We start from the raw sequence: 20,675 nt of genomic DNA, 5'->3' as shown, positions 1-20,675 counted from the left end.
AAAAGATCATACACCATGATCAAGTGGGATTCATCCCTGGTATGCAAGGGTGGTTCAACATCCGCAAATCAATTAATGTGATACACCACATTAACAAAATGAAAAATAAAAATCACATGATCATATCAATAGATGCAGAAAAAGCATTTGACAAAATCCAGCAGCCATTTATGATAAAAACCCTTAAGAAAGTGGGAATAGAGGGATCATATCTCAACATAATAAAGGCCATATATGATAAACCCACAGCTAACATCATACTCAATGGGGAAAAGCTAAAACCATTCTCCTTAAGATCAGGAACAAGGCAAGGTTGCCCACTTTCTCCACTTCTATTCAACATAGTGCTGGAAGTTCTAGCCACAGCAATCAGACAAGAAAAAGAAATAAAAGGCATCCAAATCGGTAAGGAGGAAGTAAAATTGTCATTATATGCAGATGACATGATACTATATAGAGAACCCTAAAGACTCCACCAAGAAACTATTAGAGCTGATAGATGAATTTAGTAAAGTAGCAGGACACAAAACTAATATTCAGAAATCAGTTGCATTTGTAATACCAATAATAAAACATCAGAAGGAGAAATTAAAAAAACAATCCCATTTACAATTGCTTCAAAGACTATAAAATACCTGGGAAGAAATTTAACCAAAGAAGTAAAAGATCTGTACTCAGAAAATTATAAGACACTGAAGAAAGAAATGAAAGAAGATACAACTAGATGGAAACACACACCATGTTCATGGACAGGAAGAATTAATATAGTTAAAATATCCATACTGCCTAAGGCAATATACATATTCAATGCAATTCCTATCAAACTACCAACGACGTTTTTCACAGAAATAGAACATATAATCCTAAAATTTATATGGAAGTATAAAAGATCCCGGATACCCTCAGCAATCTTGAGAAATAAGAACAAAATGGGAGGTATAACGATACCTGACATCAAACTATACTACAAGGCTACAGTAGTCAAACAGCATGGTACTGGCATAAAAATAGACATGTAGATCAATGGAACAGAATAAAGAGCCCAGAAATAAATCCATGCCTATGACAATGGAAGCAAGAATGTATGGTGGGTTAAAGACAGTCTATTCAATAAATGGTGCTGGGAAACCTGGACAGACACATGCAAAAAAATGAAGCTGGACCACCTCCTTACACCATATACAAAAATAAATTCAAAATGGCTTAAAGACTTAAATGTAAGATCTGAAACCATAAAATTCCTAGAAGAAAATATAGGAAGAGACTTTACAGATATTACCCGGGGTAAGATTTTTACTAATATATCCCCTCGCACAAGGGAATTAAGAGAAAAAATAAACATGTGGGATTACATCAAACTAAAAAGTTTTTCCACAGAAAAGGAAACCATCAATAAAACAAAAAGGGATCCTACTGAATGGGAAAGATATTTGCCAATGATGTATCCGATAAGGGGTTAATATCCCAAATTTATAAAAAACTCACTTAACTCAACTCCAAAAAAACAAACAACCCAACTGAAAAATGGGCAGAGGACATTAAGAGACATTTTTCTAAAAAGGATATACAGATGGCAAACAGACATATGAAAAAATGCTCAACCTCACTAATCATCAGAGAAATGCAAATAAAAATCACAATGAGATTCCACCTCGCCCCAGTCAAAATGGCTATCATCAATAAATCAACAAACAACAAGTGCTGGCGAGGATGTGGAGAAAAGGGAACCCTTGTGCACTGTTTGTGGGATTGCAGATTGGTGCAGCCACTGTGGAAAACAGTATGGAGGTATCTTAAAAATCTGAAAATCAAACTACCTTGTGATCCAGCAATTCCACTCCTAGGTATCTGTCCGGACAAATCCAAAACTCTGTGTAATTCAAAAAACTGTATGCACTCCTATGTTTATTGCAGCACTATACACAATAGCCAAGACACGGAAACAACCGAAATGCCCATCAGTAGATGACTGGATTAAGAAACTGTGGTACATTTATACAATGGAGTTATTACGCAGCCATAAAGAAGAAAGAAATCTTACCATTTGCAACAACATGGATGGACCTAAAGAACATTATGTTAAGTGAAGTAAGTCAGAAAGAGAAAGACCAATACCATATGATCTCACTTATATGTGGAATCTAAAGAAAAGAATAAGTGAATGAACTAATCAGAAACAGTTTCGGAGACATAGAGGAAAAACTGAGGGCTGCTAGATGGGAGGGGGGAGGTAAGGGGATTAGAAAGCAGTCAGTAACCACAAGATTGCCAAGGCGTTACAAAAGTTAATTTGGGGAATGTAATCAATAATGTTGTAAAGATTTTGTAGGGTATCCGATGGACACTTGTCTCGTTAGGGAGATCACCTCAGGGAAGATGTAGATGCCTGATCATTGCACTGTACACCTGAAGCTAAACAATAATGAATGTCAACTATAAGTTTATATACATGTATGTGTGTGTGTATGTATATATATATATACACACACACACATACATGTATATAGTTACAAGAAACAGAGTACAGCATTAGGAATAGAGAGAATACATATATACATATATATGTATATGTATATACTTACAAGAAGCGGAGTTCAGCATTAGGAATAGAGACAGTCGAAATGTAATGGCTGTGTGCGATGTCAGAGGGATAGTTGATGTGGGTGGGGGTTGACACAGTGTAAGGGATATAAAATGACAAACGTCTATTACTTTGTTTTGTGCACCTGAAACTAATAAAAAATTTTAAAAAGTTAAAAAAAGAAAAAAAGAATATGTGATGATCAAGTTTTAAGGGCTTAATCAACCTCTTAAAGCCTAAAACTAGAAAGTTAAATAAAAATTAATGATAATAAACAACAACAACAAAAAAGTTTAGCACATGCTAATTTTGTATTAGATGAGTTGTGAGTGAGATTTCAGGATGTTATGGCATCTGAGGAGGAACTGGATTTTAAGAACAGCCGTCTCTACAATATTAATCATTTATTACAAATTTTATCACAAGGCAGGGAATTCTGTCAGGAACACAAGGATGATGATGGATCTCACCATCATCATGATGGTGAGATGATGGCTTTCTTCTGTGTCTAACTTAATGGACAAGAGCAGTTCTAGGATAAGTGCTATGATGCTAAGGCATACCGAAAATAATTTTTCCTTTTCTTTTTATCTTAGACATTAATGGGTGAGCTAAATTATTTTGGTCACCTTCCATAGCACAGAACTAAAGGCCTGAATCAGCTATTTGTACATGTATTGGAGCAGACCACAAATTAATGTTTCAAGGAAAATTTTGGCATGTTCACACTGTTCGGGTTCAACTGTACAGAACCAGAAAAACCTCCTTAGGCACATGTCATTGTTCAGCCCTTCCCTTCAATGTAAATGTCAATCCTGATTCCATCTTAAATGGCTACAAAAAGCATATGACACATATAACCAACAACACAGGAACTACTGAAGAGGGTGTAGTGCCTCACACTCACTGCCACTCAGGATTTTTGAAAAGTCTGAGAGAAATCTTTACGGAGAGCTAATTAAAAACATGCAGTCCATGCATTCTTCTAGGTGCCTAAAGTATCTCAAAATCAAATACCACATGCTTCAGCACTCAGAGATGCCTTTACTGAGTATTCCAAATTGGAGCATCTAAAGGGGAGCTTTCTGAGTATTTCCTGTGAGGTTGTTTTTCTTTGAGATTCACTATATTACATGGATTTCTCTTTAAAGGGATTCCTGAAGAAACACCTCTCTCAAGTCGGTAGCAGAAATGGCTATATTCTCTTACACAGTTAATGGTTTGTTCTTAACCTCTGAATCCTGTGACTCATTTAATAATGATGCTGAGACCTGCATCAAGGCAAATGCACAGGGTCTCTCAGCAAGCCTTCCGGTGCCACCTTTATGATTACTACATCTCATTTTCCCACATATGTCATTTTCCACTTAATTGTTTTTATCTTACTATTATTATGTCTTTTTGAAAGCTGCTTTTGGAGCAAGACAAGGTACAGATGACTACATGAGTAGTTATGCAGATGTATGAACTCTATATAAAGTAAGGAAGTTCAATTAGATCCTTTTTGCACTAAAAAACTATAATTTTAAAGAACTAATTTCTTCACACCTGTAGTAGAGATTCAGTCAGAAGTTTCTTATCTTTCAGGTGTCTTAGAAATATATAGGTAAAACATTTAGGACAAACACAAAAGTGTAAAATATAAAAGAGTAAACAAACATTTAGGTTTAATAATTACCTAAGTTGTTAATCGGAAGTTTGTATTGATTTGAGGTTGGTAAAAAAATTTGGCTACGTTGCTAGCTTCTGAAGGGAAAAATATTACTGTACATACTAAATATTTATGCCAATTAATTTTATTAACTCAGAGGTATAATAATGTATAATCAGAATTAATATAAAAATAAAATTAGATATATAATTCAAATTAAGCTGTGACAGAACATATAAGCTCTACTAGATACCTCTTATACCTTTTACTTTACAGTACAAAGTATTCACCAACTAGTTTGTAAACTCTTTAAATAGAGTATTTTTTCGTCCTATTTTTTCATAGTGCTTTCCAAAGGAACAAAGGGTACTCTTAGTTGCCTAGATTTGGAAATCAGCAGAGAATTCACCAAAAGCTTAAGAAAATTGAAACCTGTATTTTTTGGAATGCATTTAAAAAGAGGTGAAAATTTTAGCTAAAAAATGTGAGTTCATAATAGAAAGTTTAAGGACTATAAGACAGCTTTACTCAATTCTATAAACATTAACAGGGTCATTAACTAATACAGCAGAGAATATTAGGCAATGACAAAATCTTAGCACTCAGAGGCTGCTACATGCATACTCACTGTGTTCTACCCAGAGGGACACCTCCCCAAGCCAGAAACTGCTTGTTGGATAAAATCGATGGAATATACGAGCAGCAAGATCCAGATATCAGAGGTTTACTTCCTGAAGAAACAACTTCACCTTTTAACACCACTTCATACTGAGGTCCAAATGGCTGCACAAATATTTTCAAGATCCTAACAAAGAAAATCATTTAAGTTGAACATCCAGAATTCAATTCTTTTGGCAACTACTTCCTACATGCTTCCTTTGTCTAAGAGACTGAGCTAGGTGCTGAGGATACAATGACATTCCCACCCTTAGAGCTTATATTCCAGAGACTACAGACAATGAAAGAAAGTGTCCTAATACCATCTACATGGTGGGAAAGGAGAAGTTCACGGAGCTACAGAACACTACTGAATACAGTGGTACCTCAGTTTTCGAACGTCTCCATTGACTAACATTTTGGTTTACGAACGCCGTAAACCCAGAAGTAAATGCTTCGGTTTTTGAACACAACTAAGAATTCAGACATGTCACATGGCTTCTGCTGAGTGCAAGATCCTGAGGCCTAGCTGTCGGCTGTTTTTGAACGTTTCAAAACTCATGGATTACATTCGAAAACTGAGGTACCAATGTACTATTTATGAGGAATTTGGGACAAGTTGAGGAAAGCTTCCCAGATGAAGGAGTTAACCAAGTGAAGTTGAGGATGAGTGCTCCAGGCACAAGAATTTACATTTGCATAGGTCAGTTATTCTTTGGTAAGGTCACAATAGCAGACTGAGCACTCTAAGGCATTCTGTAACCCAGGCAGTAGATAGCTCAGGTGTGTCTCAAAACAGTGTGTGCTAAGTTTATCAAGCAAGTTCAAATACTAATGACAATGGTGTTCTGACCAATGTATGATGATATTCACTCATTTATGACTTGGGGCCAAAAAAGTTACAGGCTCTGAGAAAGGGTGGGGAAAAATATCTTAAACTAACAACTGACAAGGTGAACCAATGGTTTCCTTGGAGAGAGAAAAAGTTAATGAGAAACATTAAGATTGACATTCTATTATTTTCTTTTGTCAGAATATGCTTCAAAATAGTGATTTTTTAATTTCTAGTCAGCTGGTTTAAAAGGAGATTTTTAGTAAACAAAAGAAGAAAATTTGAGGCTAAATGAAAGAGGTTCGATAGAGCTGTATCATCTGTTAGGTAAGGTAAAACATGTACTCTATCATTCAAGCTGTGGACTGAAGTACATCTAAATAAATGGCTGTTTTGAGAAGTGAGTAAAAACTTGTCATTATAAACAATTTTACATTACCTTTCCTCATAGCCTTTGGGATCCTTTGGAGTAAATGAAATGGTAACTTCGTGTTCTTCTCCAGGTTTGAGGAATAGAGTCTCTGGATCCACTGAAAAGTGACTTCCTTGATCTGGGATCTAAATATTTATATAATTATAACTAAATGCAAACCTATGCAAATATGGCTTTTATTCAGTTACTCTCCTTGTCTTCTATGCCTTTCTCATTTATTATGACAGGTTATTTTTTCCCTTCCTCTTTGTCCATCACTTTCTTGTTTTGTCTTATTCTCTTGGAAAGGATATTCCTTTCTCCTTCCTCTTCCATAACAAACTTCATCTTCCACCCATCCCTAATTCCTGGTCACTAACACCCCACCCTCTTACTCACCCACATGTCTCAGAAATAATGTCTATGCATGTGGATCACTCTCCTCCAATTCTACCTAGCCACAGGAGAACACACAAATTTTTTAGGAACTAATCAAGAACTTGGTTCTTATGTATGAAACACTAGATACTAAAGTTCCTTATCATCTACTTTACACTAGTGTAACCCCCAACTTTTAAAGCGCTCGCACAGATTCTTCCATTTGATCCCCATGGCACTCTGACAAGGTAGGTAGCATAGCAACCTTCAGAATGTGAGGAGATACTCAGTCTCATAGTCTGAGGAAATACTATGTTATAGCACTGATACAGATTCTTACCTTGACGTCTAAGTAAACGTCAATATTCCCAGCATTTTTCAAAGGTAAGTGCTGCTTTGTTGAGGAAGCCACACTGGCAAATAAATGCATAGTCTAGAGGATGAGGTAAAACAGGCATTTAAAAAAATAGTCACAATTATAATAGAATTAACCTGAACAGAAAATAATGGCAAAAAGAAGAGTTTAGAGTACCTGTAAGTCTTTTGGAGCATGGATCCTAGCTATTCCTGCTCTTGCTCGAAGACTAATACTTTTAATAACTGGTGTAGGGTTTGGGCTATCAACTTCTATATCAACTCTTGCCAAGAATTCTTCTGCTGAGTCCAGAATCTCTATAAAAGTTCATTCTTTTAGTTTTGACACCAGAGTTACTTAAGTCTAAATGCCATGAGTGGTCAAACACTATGCCCTCAGGAGTCATAAGAAATCTTAAGTAAGATAATTTTTTAAAGAACAAAGAGGAACAAAAATAAGTGGAGGAGAGAAAGGAGAAAAAGGAAGAAAATATCCCATTGTTATATGTAATAAAATCAATTAACAAAAAAGATCCCAAAATGCTTTCAGTGGTACTTGCTTAGGTTACCCATAATTACATGGATTTGACCCAAAATAGCATGCTCTCTGCCCCCATTTTTAAAACAACATAAAATATTTGACAAATTACTCAAAGTATTCATATTTACTGAACAAAGGAAATAAGCCCCAATTTTGTAATTTATTCAGGTACAGAGTAGAGCAGTTCCCATAAAATGTAAACATGATACCTGAAGAAGTGATCCGTTTCTTTGGACTATGGAAAAGAATCCAAATAATCAGAAACTCTGGATCCTGTAAAAAAAATTTTTTTTTAATGTACACTGGTATTAAAATTAAAATCTTAAAGATGTTAATCTTCCATTAAAATCTTAATGAAAGTAAAACAGTTTGGAAACTTAACTTCCTCTTTAATTCTAAACCAGTTCTTCAACCCATCTGGCTTACCTGACCGTCGTAACTGGCTGGCATCATGTGATTGATCACTGAAGGAGCTGCCAACTGAGCAATCACATCAGCATAAGGAACAATTTTCATAGCAGCATGGACTGCTTCCTTGGAAAACGTGAAGCAGCGCCAGGCTACGGCATTCTGTTCAGAAACAGAAGAAGCAGTTTCAGTAAAGCCAATAGTGTAATGTTGGTATAATGTTAAATTTGTTGACAGAATCCTTAACAAAAAAATTTACTGTCATAAAAAAAATTAACCAGGAATGGTATTAGCAGTGTCTACAATTCAAAATCAATGTGCTCTGTGAATGGTTTCTTATTGTGCATTAGTACTTACAGCATTAATAGTAAGTCTGATTGGCACGGTGGCATGTGTCTTGTTTATCAATTTTAATGGGAGAGCTTTCCAGCCTCCATAAGTCAAGTCACCAAAATCAAGAACATCTTTCTTTTCTGTTTCTACCTAATTATGAAAAAAAGAACCAATTTATAAAAAGTAACATATTAATAAATGTCACAGCTTATGTTCACATCTCTGCTCTTTCTGCCACAGAGTCAACATTGAAGGTGAACTTACCTAATTTTCCCAGACTATTTCATAATTGCTATTTCTAAAAAATAAATAAATGTTAAATTCTTTCTCTGAGGTAGCCAATGTACTCAAATACATTCCTGAACAAAATAACATCTTAACTGCTGTTACTCTGAAAGACTATTAGATCTTAAGACAAACTGACAATTTAATAAAATACATAAGCCTCCCTTCAACGAGTTCTATTATTACAATACTGACTTCTCAATTTCCTTCAAACACACATTGGCATTTTCAGATTTAGCCCAAACTTCTGACAATACTAAAAATGTTTAAAGTGATATCAAAATAGAAATATCAAAAGTTTAAAGTAAGTGCCAATCATTGCAACAGACTGAGTTCTTTAAACAAGGGAGACCCACCTAAACAGATCCCTCACAACCATACATGTAGAAATGTTGGATAATATTTAACATACACAAAATTTTTTTGGCCTAGCCAAACCTAAAATACAGGGAAATCAAAAACAGACTGGTAAACTGGAGGCAACTTCGACAGTGGCCAATGAAGGTTTGGGTAGCTGAGCTTTAACACCCTTCAGAACAAAAGATAGGACCCTGAGCTTGTTGGGGGCAGGGCAAGTTTTGAACAGAATTTGAACTCCCTGCACAAGGTGCAGAAATTCAAAGAAGTGCCCTCTTTATGAAAACTGGAAACACTCTGTTTCTATGTCAGAGAAGACAACAGGGAAGCTGTCCATGGATGGGTGGGCACTGGAAGACCATTTACAAGAAAATGAAACCCTAAACCTGCGCCACAGCAGGTATGGGAGCTATAAGCTGAAAAATCAATGAAACTTTTGTACCCCCAGCATTTATGCAAAGGGCTCTCCAGGGTCACTTTTAAAAATCAGGACACTTGGGATTTCTATAGCAAAAGGCAGGCTCCATGCATGTGCGCTCACACTAAAATTTTTTAAACATTAAAAACTTAGAAACCACATGAAGAAAATAATCAGGGAAACCCAGCAAAACTAACTAGCAGAAGAATTAGAACCTGAAGAACTAGAAATAATCTGAAATAAATTATAAAATAAGAACATTTTAAATACAGATAAGCGAATAGAGTCCATGAGGAAGGGAAAAACAAGCGATTTAAGAAGCAGTAGTGAGCAAAAATAAAACAGTATAAGTAGCTTGATCTGTTAAAAAAAAATTTAATGTGGGGGTTTTAAAACCATGTGGAACTGAAATAATTATTCAAAAATAATACAAAAGGAAAAGATCAGCATTAAAATGATTCAAGCTTCTTGTGTTGTTTGGGACTAGAATAGAGCTCCTGATTAATTTCAGACGTGAGTAACCAATTTTAAAATAAGAACGGAGGGGGAATAGAAATGCGTAACCTCCAAACTAATGCAGATGCAAAGGAAGGATGAAAGAAAAATTTAATCTATTCAGCGAGAATCAGGAAAGGTGGAAAACAACCTAGAATCTTTAAAGAGACACTATAACAAAATAGCGGTTGAAGACTTAAAAATAAAGATATGGAAACAGATATATCAGGAAATTACTAAACAAAAAAAAAAAGGTGACATACAATATTAACATTAGTCAAAATAGACTTTGAGACAATAGGGATAAAGAGAATCATTACTTAAAAAGGAACCATTTCACTTAGATGATAAAACAATCCTGAACCTAAACACATGTAACAATAGAGCTGCAGAATATCCAATAACAGAAATCAAAAGACTTATAAGAAGTAATCTACAAATCCACAATCCTCCTCAGAGGCCAAAAGACTAAGCAAACAAAAATATTAGTAATAAAACAGAAGGATGGAGCTAAGTAACAAATGAGAGCTGAAGGACACTTAAAAGAACTCTTGCACCTCAGAGAAAGAAGAGCCATCTATTGCAGGCATGTAAGAAACATTAACAAAAACTGAACAGACTATGGAATTTCTTTCCCTTTCCCCCTCTACAACTAAATTCAGACCACAAAGTTGGGGAGATGTTGGGGGAAGGCAGCTGAAACACTTCCAAAAATTTGGAAACTATAAAATACACAACAATCCAATTTCTCAAAGAGAAGATGGAAAAAGTCTTTTTGGCCAACTTTAACATATACATCTTTAGCAATATGGATGAAATACCTAACTGACTATACTCATCCGTTTTGGCACATGTATATGTTATATGTAATATAATATTTTAAAAATATATAAATTTTAAACCAATGGAATAGAATTGAGAACCCGGAAATAAAACCACATAAATATGGACAAATAATTTTTGACAAAGAAGCTAAAAACATACAATGGAGAAAAGACAGCCTCTTCAATAAATGGTGCTAGCAGAATTGGAAAGCCACGTGCAAAAGAATGAAACTGGACTGCTGTTTGTCACCATGTACCCAAATTAATTCAAAATGGATCAAAGACTTAAGCATAAGACCTGACACAATAAACTGCATAGAAGAAAACATAGGTACTAAACTTATGGACCTTCGGTTCAAAGAGCGTTTCATGAATTTGACTCCAAAGGCAAGGGAAGTGAAAGCTAAAATAAATGAATGGGACTATATGAAACTTAAAAACTTCTGCACAGCAAAAGAAACCATAGACAAAATAAAGAGGCAACCAACTGAATGGGAGAAGATTTTTGCAAACAGTGCCTCCGATAAGGGGCTAATATCCAAAATATGCAAGGAACTCATGCAATTCAACAATAAAAAAACAAGCAACCCAATTGAAACACGGGCAGAGGACCTGAAGAGACATTTCTCCAAAGAGGACATACAAATGGCAAATAGACAAATGAAAAAATGCTCAACATCACTAATCATCAGAGAAATGCAAATCAAAACCACCAGGAGATATCATCTCACCTCAGTCAGAATGGCTATCATCAACAAGACAAATAGTAACAAGTGTTGGAGAAGCTGTGGAGAAAAAGGAATCCCCATACACTGTTGGTGGGAATGCAGACTGGTGCAGCCGTTATGGAAGGCCGTGTGGAGGTTCCTCAAAAAATTACAAATAGAATTACCATATGACCCAGCAATCCCTCTCCTGGGTATCTACCCAAAACATCTGAAAACATTTAAACATAAAGACACGTGTGCTCCAATGTTCATTGCAGCTTTGTCTACGGTGGCCAAGACATGGAAACAACCAAAATGTCCTTCGATAGATGAATGGATAAAGAAGTTGTGATATATATACACAAAGGAATACTATTCGGCAGTAAGAAAAGATGAAATAGGACTATTTGTGATGACATGGATGGATCCTGAGATTATAATGCTAAGTGAAATAAGTCAGACAGAAAAAGCAGAGAACCATATGATTTCACTGATATGTGAACCAAAACCAACAAAATAACAAGACAAACAAATGAGAAACAAAAACTCATAGACACAGACAATAGTTTAGTGGTTACCAGAGAGTAAGGGTGAAGGGGGCTGGTAGATGAGGGTAAAGGGGATCAAATATATGGTGATGGAAGAACTGACTCTGGGTGGTGAACACACAATGTGATTTATAGATGATGTAATACAGAATTGTACACCTGAAATCTATGTATCTTTACTAACAATTATCACCCCAATAAACTTTAATTTAAAAAGAAAATTGAAATATTGCTGTTTCCACTTTCTATTTGAATCAACAGTTCAACAGTCATTAATTGAGCCCCTACTATGTGCCAAGCATTGTCCTGAAGTGAACCAAAGAGACATTCTTCATTCCCCTCAAGTGGCTTACATGCTAGTTGTAGCAAGAAGTAACAATAAACAGGTAAATATTTAGTATGTCAGATGCTAAAGTGCTGAATATAAAGTAAAGCAGGCTTTTTAAAAGAAAGTGGGAGGGTGGGGATGATAGGACAGGTGGGGTTTGCCATTCTATTCATAGTGTTCAGGTGACATCTCACCAGAGACAGACCTAGAAAAAGTGACACAGTGAGCCATGTGATGATCTGTGGGAAGAATATTCCAGTCAGAAAACAAGTGTATTCAAACTCTGACAAATATTGTCAATATTGGTGACTTCTTCATCACTAGAGATATTTTCTGAGCTGTTTTCACACGTCCAGAAAGCTTAGTCCTCACATGCACCCAAACTGATACCACAACACTTTTTAAATCTATATGTGATGCTGTCATTGAAAGTTATTTCAAGCTGAAACACTTTCATAAAATATAGGGCAGTTGTTTTTACTTTTCCCATACACATATCCCTACGTAACCACTTACTGGATTGTTTCTGAAAGTGCTAGTTAAAAGACGAGTGTATAACATCCAACATTTACAACTATCAGGAATAATCACTGAATCTGGTTAAATTTCTTAGTCTCTTTTAAAAAAAAAAAATTATGTAAGCGACTTTTCAGAATGTCCCAAACTGATACCCACTCAAGTAACGATAGGCTAACACATTATCCTAAACGAGTGAATTTGAAGCAACTCCTCCTTCTTTTCCAAGGAATACTTTTTTTGTAGGAGGAAAAAAAACACCTTGTTTTGTATCTGGAATATGGCGTCTTACCTGACTATGCTATATTTAAAACTTCAGCCCAACCAAAAAAAAAACAAAACACAACATAAGAGTTGAAAAGAAGAGCCTAGGAATGGGAGAAAAGAATCAGAGAGCATAATTATTAGCAAAGATTTATACTCCAGAATATAAGAAACATCTACAAAAATCAGTGAAGACATTAGAAACAACAGAAAAATGGGCAAGAAATATGAACAGGCGGTTCAAAGCGTAAACCAGAATGGCTGACAAACATAAAAAGGATGCTCAACTTCATTAGTGATCCAAGTATGCAAACTAAAACAATTATTTCACATCCAAAAAGTAAGCCAACAATTTAAAACCTAACAATAACAAATGTTAGCAATAATAAGAACTAGCATACATTTCTTCTGAGAACATAAATTAGCAATTTGGCAGTATCTAGTCAAAGTGAAAGCACATATACTATAAAATATGATGTTTGCTGTAGGTACCTGTGGGAGATCCTTTATCAAGTTAAGAAAGTAAACTAACAATTTTTATAGATGTGGCCTCTGTATAAAATTCCTGCACTATCTTTCATGGGGAATGTTGTTCCCTAGTCAAATCCTGCTGGTCCTTCAGGGCCCAATTACTCCTCCAAGTTTCATGCTCCCTAGAAGGCTTTCACTGGACTGGCTATCATTGAAACATCCCTTACACTGGTGGTTCCCAAACTTGCCTATATGTTGGACTCAAAGCCCAGACCACACCTCAGACCAATGAAATCACAATCTCTGAGGCATAGACACAGTCATCAGTATTTTTTTGGAAGATTGTCAGGTGATTCCAATGAGCAGATCAGTTTGGGAAACACTGCCTCACACTACTAAATATCACTTATGTGAGCCACTTAAGATATGACAACTACAAACATTGCTTTGTTCTGATTTCAGAAGCCTAGTCTAGTGGTCTATTGAAATGCAGAAAATTAATGACATTGGTTCTCAAGTAGAGGTAATTTGGTAACGTCTGGAGACTTTTTTGGTTGTCATAATTAGGGGAAAGGAGATACTTCTGACACCTCGTGTGGGTAGAGACCAGAGATACTGCTAAATACCTTACATTACACAAGACAGCCCCTCTCCCCCAACAAAGATTTATCCAGCCCAAAATGTCAACAGGGCCAAAGTTGAAAAACCCAAACCTAGAGAATGGCAAGCATCGCAGAGCTGAAAAGCACATAAAATGGCACTTAGGCAAAAAGAAAAAGATCATTAAGAGTTTATAATATGAGAACTTCTACAAACTCTACTTCCTCCTCCATGCCCTGGAAAATAAAGAAATTTCGGAGCCAAGTTTCTAAGCATTCCCCCTGGGAAAAGGTTTAAGGAGAGCTTGTGCACTGTGAAAAGACACCCTAAATGATTCTCCTCAGCCTCTTTGGGAGGCTACCCTGCCCCTCACTCCCCACACCCCAATTCTAAACAGAATCAGTTAATAGCTTTGTTGAAGGAGACAGATTAACTTTAGTAGGAGTTCAGTAACACCTGTTAAATGTGGTTAAACAAACATGTTAATTCACATAATAGGAATCAACTAATTTTTAATTACCATGAAGAGCTGTTCTGCTTTTCCTTTGTTTTGTACCCTCCCCATCTCTCCCTCCCATATTCCTTAATCTTGTTCAATATGTTCTGATTTCACTCAGAATTGATTAAGACAAGACACATTTTGTACAACCGCAGTTGTGAACTAAGGCTGCAATTTATAATCATGGTGAGATTTAAAAATTAGTGCTACTTAGCCATGCACTCCTCTCCATTCTGATTTAGTTGGTTTGGGTAGGCCTCAGGCATTGTGGTGCATTTAAAACACCAGTGGTATTCCAATGTGCAGCCAAGGTTGAGAGTCATTGTTCTAAAGAGGCATATAATCCAGTGACTGCTTCATTACCCCAACAAGATTAGATCTAATTTCTTTCACTTCCAGAAAATGGGTGACTGTAGAAGAGAAACTTTTTCAGCTAGCAAATAATCTTCAGGTATACAAATGGAAGAATATCAACATGGCACTTTCTTAAGTGACTATCAAATTATGTAACAAAAATCAGTTGGAAAATAGAGTTTAAGGTAATACTTTGTTTTATAAACATCTTAGCAAGTATATACACATTTCTTTAAAACAACAGAAATAATTTTAAGTTTTGGAATAAGAAGATATTAAGAACTAATGTTTAGCTGGAAAGTAACTCTGTGGCACATTTACCCACAAATTCATTTTTCCCAAATATTACTTCTAAGATTAAACAGCTTTCATTAAGATGCCAGGTATGACAAAGACCTGCATACAAATAGTTACCTCGATTACAGGGGTCTCAGCAATAGCGGTGAGAATGACTCTGCTTGCTAAGGCTTCTGCTTGGACTATTGCCTCAGCATCTGCTGTAAATGGCCAAGAAGCAACACTGAATATACATCTGAAAATCCCAGGATTGGATGGTATAAAAAGTACTTTTATCTCTTCGGTGGCATGAGGTCTAATGATGACTTTATTCTTGAAAACTAAACAGGGATATGCTGAAAGATCCACCTTTAAAAAAAAGTGCCACATGATTTGTTAAAAAATGGCTTCACATTGAAAATCAAGAAGTAGAATCAACTAGTTTAAGATCCCTTTTCCCAGTCACTGAAACTACCAAATCTAGACATTGATTACCTCTTCAAAAATATCCAACTCTTAGAACTCATTATCTGTGAAGTGCAATTAGTTAAAATTATGAAGACTTATGAAGACAGGTTGAACTTACAGATTCTAGTCTATTTTAAAGCAAACTTACTTATTAATACTCTCACTTTCCTTGAAAAGGGCTCTGAAAACGGCAGTGTTTCACAGCCCTGTGCATGGCCCTAAGATCTAATTCCTGGTATAATGCAGGCGGGTTAGACTGATCTCTAATATTTCTTGTCAGGCCTCCAATTCTATGATTACAATTCACTTCAAACACACCCTCCTCATTGTAAATGTGGATCTTCTTTTCTACTCCTACTTTCAGAGACAACACTACTTCCTACACACCCATGAGAAGGCCTCCAGTCTCACCTCTTCCACCCTCAACCCTTTCCTCCAATCAGCTGCATTTCATCTAACCTCAGGACCTGAAAGCAGAGGGGAAAAGCTAGGAAAAGGGGAAAGGTAGGATAAAGATAAAGAAAGTCTTATTTTACCAGGTAAATAAAGGCTATTACTACGTCGGAGGTAATAAGGTAGAGTAAACCCATCCACCAACGTTGGTCTGCAAGTAGCAGTTGCAAAACCAAGACATTCCAAAACAGGAGCTGCTATCCATATTTCCCACACTCCCAACTCAATGTTATTCAAATGGTCATTGTGATCATGAAAGAGAATTTAGATTCTAGAACTTCAGCAGTTGTTACAGATCATGTGAGAGACCCCTGCTATGTGAGTTAATGTTACAACTATTATTTCCAGGTATTTTAAAAGATCATGTAAGAACATGATCAGATAAATTAGTCAAAAAGACAACTTACTAAATGAAAGTGTAGGCCCTAATATTTGTTTTTTTGATAAATGACAGTAATTTTACATTCAATCACAAATAACAAAACCAAAAAGTAGAGACCAGAAATTTAAGAGCTTTCAGTGGTTTAAATAATAGAACTAAAAGGACATTTACATGATATTCTAAATAAATAATGAAACATAATGATTAATAAATGAATAACAACTGGCGGAAAATGAGAAACACATTCAGATTTCACTTCTTACACTATAAATACTACAACAAAAGGGAGACCAAGAAAAACATATTATTCTGATGATTCTGTGCAAGGCATCAAGGGAGGGGGCATACTCTGCAGTATGAAAGGAAAGGAGAAATCCAGCATTAATCATAATGCAATTGCGAAATCAAAAGAGAGACAGAGAAAACTTACCTTTTCACCATTAACACTAACGCTGAGTACTCCAATGCTGACCTGTAGCCAGCACACACTTGGATTAAGTACACTGAGGTGGGTTTGTGAAGCAATGCCAACACAGCAAGCATGAGGAAACTTCAATTCCTCAGGTACTCTTACATTCACTGGGTAAAGATAAAGCATAGTTATAGCAAATACCTGATTAAATGTACAATTGGTTAAAGGGAAATTTTTATAGAAGACTACCTGTTTATACCCAAGAGCTATGGCCTGAAGTGCCTCAGATCTTTAGGTGACCTTGACATATTATATATGCCTCAGCATAGGCTGGCCAACAACTTTTTCCTGCTGAATCCAGCCAAGGAATAAGAACAATTAAAACTGATCAAATGCATAATTTATAGCTAATCAACTCTTAGATGTTATTACCTATTAATACGAGGTGTTATCAAAAAATACAGTGAATGTTTACATTTTAAAAAATGTATTACAGTAAAAGACACATTGCCATTAATCCCCCTCAAAATACTCCCCCTTGCTTTGAACACATCCCATCATTCTTCCCACTTTCTGAAGCAGTTCTGGAAGTCCTCTTTAGTGAGTGTCTTTAGTTGTGCTGTCGTGGCTGCCTCCATGTCCTGAATCGATTCAAAATGGTTACCTTTCATGGTCATTTTGACTTTGTGGAAGAGCCAGAAGTCACATGGTGCCAGATCTGGTGAATAAGTGGATGAGGACACACCATTATATTTTTATTTAACAGAAATTGCCGTACCAGAAGCGATGTGTGACACAGAGCATTGTCATGATGGAGGATGATTTACGGCACATTTTAAAACATACCTTCTCTCAACTGTAGTTCACACCTGACTGACTGAACCGAACAAGTTGAAACTTGTCACACACTGTTACAGAGGTTAGACAAGCTGCTTCCCATATGGAAGATCCCTGCCTTTCCATTGGATGGCATTCAGCAGCAGCATTCACCATATTTTGTGATCACAACGGAAAGACTCTGACACACAGCTTCTGGTACGGGAATTTCTGTCAAATAAAAACATTACGGTGTGTCCTCATCCACCTTATTCCCCGAATCTGGCACCATGTGACTTCTGGCTCTTCCCCAAAGTCAAAATGACCATAAAGGTAAACATTTTGAATCAATTCAGGACATCGAGGCAGCCACGACAGCACAACTAAAGACACTCACCAAAGAGGACTTCCAGAACTGCTTCAGAAAGTGGGAAGAACGATGGCATAAGTGTGTTCAAAGCAAGGGGGAGTATTTTGAGGGGGATTAATGGCAATGTGTCTTTTACTGAAATAAATATTTTTTAATTTAAACATTCACCATACTGTTTATCATACCTCATAATCTCTTGCTTTTTTCTCCCACAAATATAAGCCCACTGCCTAACCTAGTAAGAAACAACAGACGCTTAACTTGGATTTTTAATATGACCAATCTTTTTGTCAACCACATGCAGTTACTCTGGAACTTCCTGCAGAAGAAAAAGAGGACAGAGAACAAGACAGCAGTCCAGTGGCTGTGTGTACTGTGTCAGGAAAAGCACAGCACCCAGCTCTGCTTCGCAGAGTGACTGTCAGTGAGAGAATCAGGGGGGTAGTACAGCCACTACAGATTAGAGTGGAAAGGTGCTATCGCTCAGTATCACAATAGAAACCCCCAAAAGACTTTAAAAGCTGGAAGGAAACTCATTCCTTCAGGAAGGCAACTCTAAACTGGGTGTTTCCTAGTAGAAAGAAACCCAAGGGCAGAGCACTAGAGAGACAGGAAGACAAAGTTATCAGGAGTGTCACGTGCATAAGTTTTCATGTTTTTCTAAGGTCACTTCAGGGACCCTTGCCCATAAATATGTATGGTCTGTGTTTCAAATTCAAGATGAAAAAAACAAAAAAACAAAACTTAGAAATTCAGACTAATCAATATTTCTTTGAAACAAAACTAGTTTTATAGTCTCATTTGAGAAAACTCAATTTTTAAATAATAGCAAGCAACAACAGGCAATAACAGAGAAAAAGTATCTTACCAAATCCTGACATCACTCCTGAATCCCATGGTTCAATTCCACAATTTGCACTAACAGATTGCACAGGAAAAGGTTTTGCTGTAGTTAGAAGATTCTGACGTAAGGCATTAGAAAGTGGGTTACAAAGGGAAGAGGTACTCATCAATCCAGAGCTGGTATTTTGTCCTAGACAAATGTCCATGGCCACAGAGCTCTGAACATGCTCTCCTGCGACAGCAGGGTAAGGACAGCTTCCTGAGAACCCACAGACTGTGGTGCTGCCAGCATAGCACTGGGGCAAAGCAACATTTCCAGCTGTAGGGAGTGTTCCCAAATACTGCTGGGCAAACGGAACTGTGGTAAAAGAATGTCCAGTCAAGAGTGTAGAAACTGCAGCGGGCACATTCTGCATCTCAGGAACAGAGGCCTGAGACACAGAGCTGGGAAGAGGGGCACACTGGCTTCCAGAGGCCATCTGACTAGGAAACTGGCCACTCAACGCACTGTTGGTAGTTGATGTATCTTCGGAAGTTCCTCTCTCACTTTCATTCACAGATGATTGACGTGACGCAGGAAGGCATGGTGTTGCTGATACAGCCAAGTGCCTGAGACCTGACTTGCTCAGCTGAGCAAGGCTGATCTGGTCCAATTCACTGGGGTTTGAGGTCAAATCTACTGTAGTGGTTTCCAACAGATCTCCACTTTCGGCGGAAAGATCTTTACTCAATCTCAAGTTAGGTTTTACATCTTCAGATTTGCTACTCAAAGCATTTTCAGACACTTTTTCTGTATCTGAGTTTTTCTGGATAATATATGATAATGCTCCTTTTCCTCTACTTAGAAATGGACTTTTTTCTCTCAACTTTTCCACAGCCTGTTCCTCTGATGGAATTGGACTGGCTCGAATAATTGTGGTGCTCAACTCACTGATGATATCACTCTGAGTGTTACAAAAAAATGTTTACAGATAATGCATTGATTATTACAAATTAAAACCAAGCTGATACACTCTTAAATAATAAAGATATCTATGACATTAACTCTGGAAAAAAAGAGTTGGCTTATACACAAAGTAGTTTTGAAAGCTGTGAAATGCAAAGTTAAAAGTTAGAAAATGTGCATTCATTGTTTTATAGAAATAATTATGAGGAGACTAAATAGGAGGTATATACCAATTGTATCTCTGAAAAAATTTACATGAAGGACAAGAGACAAGTAGTTTTGTACAAACTTAAGGGATTTTTCCCCCTTTAAACTGCACATCAAAAAATCTCAATAAATGAATAACAAAGGAATGGGAGGTGAGCAAGCTTCCAAATGACATCAGCATGAGGTTAGGAATCATCACAAAGCCAGTTCCAGGGCTCTCCCACCCCCATTAATTGTCTATACTGCTATTATGTTTGAAGATGTTAATTTTCATGAGCATCAAATCTTTTCCAATGTCAAAATTTATGAGGTTTTGTTTTCTCAAGTATGAAGTAACAGCCCTAGTCAATGTTCATATACTCATTTCTTTATAATGCATCACCTTAAGGGTGATATATGAAGCTCTGTCTGTAGGGCGAATCAGTTGGAATTTACACACAAGAGGCACTTAACCCTCACTGATTATTCTTGGCACTTGGTTTGAAAATTTCTCCAAAGCAAATTAGAAACAAAGACACTGAGAAACTATTTGCCAGTCATCAGTCAATCAATCAATCAATCAATCAATCAATCAATAAAAATAAATAACAACAGCCAGTATGTATTCAATGGTAACTTCTTGGTGCCAAGCCCTGTCCTCACATCACTGTCCCTCCTTACAGATGAAGCAACAGGCTTGGGGAGATTGT

General features: G+C 36.5%; 1 protein-coding gene across 8 annotated transcripts in view; it reads right to left on the bottom strand.

Moving 5' to 3' along the window:
- CEP192 (centrosomal protein 192) overlaps window positions 1–20,675 on the bottom strand; it is a 165,200-nt gene that overhangs the window by 47,356 nt on the left and 97,169 nt on the right. For all 8 annotated transcript variants that reach the window (XM_074340409.1, XM_074340406.1, XM_074340407.1 and 5 more), the window contains 10 exons: window positions 18,859–19,777; window positions 16,823–16,971; window positions 15,228–15,458; window positions 8,172–8,297; window positions 7,833–7,976; window positions 7,616–7,679; window positions 7,044–7,183; window positions 6,852–6,944; window positions 6,161–6,279; window positions 4,861–5,037 (listed from right to left, as the gene is read on the bottom strand). In XM_074340409.1, the coding sequence (XP_074196510.1) occupies window positions 4,861–5,037; window positions 6,161–6,279; window positions 6,852–6,944; window positions 7,044–7,183; window positions 7,616–7,679; window positions 7,833–7,976; window positions 8,172–8,297; window positions 15,228–15,458; window positions 16,823–16,971; window positions 18,859–19,777 (2,162 nt within the window). The remainder of the gene's footprint in view (window positions 1–4,860; window positions 5,038–6,160; window positions 6,280–6,851; window positions 6,945–7,043; window positions 7,184–7,615; window positions 7,680–7,832; window positions 7,977–8,171; window positions 8,298–15,227; window positions 15,459–16,822; window positions 16,972–18,858; window positions 19,778–20,675) is intronic.

Source organism: Rhinolophus sinicus, linkage group LG09, assembly GCF_036562045.2.
Source record: "Rhinolophus sinicus isolate RSC01 linkage group LG09, ASM3656204v1, whole genome shotgun sequence".
NCBI classification, from domain to species: domain Eukaryota; kingdom Metazoa; phylum Chordata; class Mammalia; order Chiroptera; family Rhinolophidae; genus Rhinolophus; species Rhinolophus sinicus.
The sequence above is the reverse complement of the archived record's forward strand: the minus strand, read 5'-3'. Positions and strand labels throughout refer to the sequence as shown.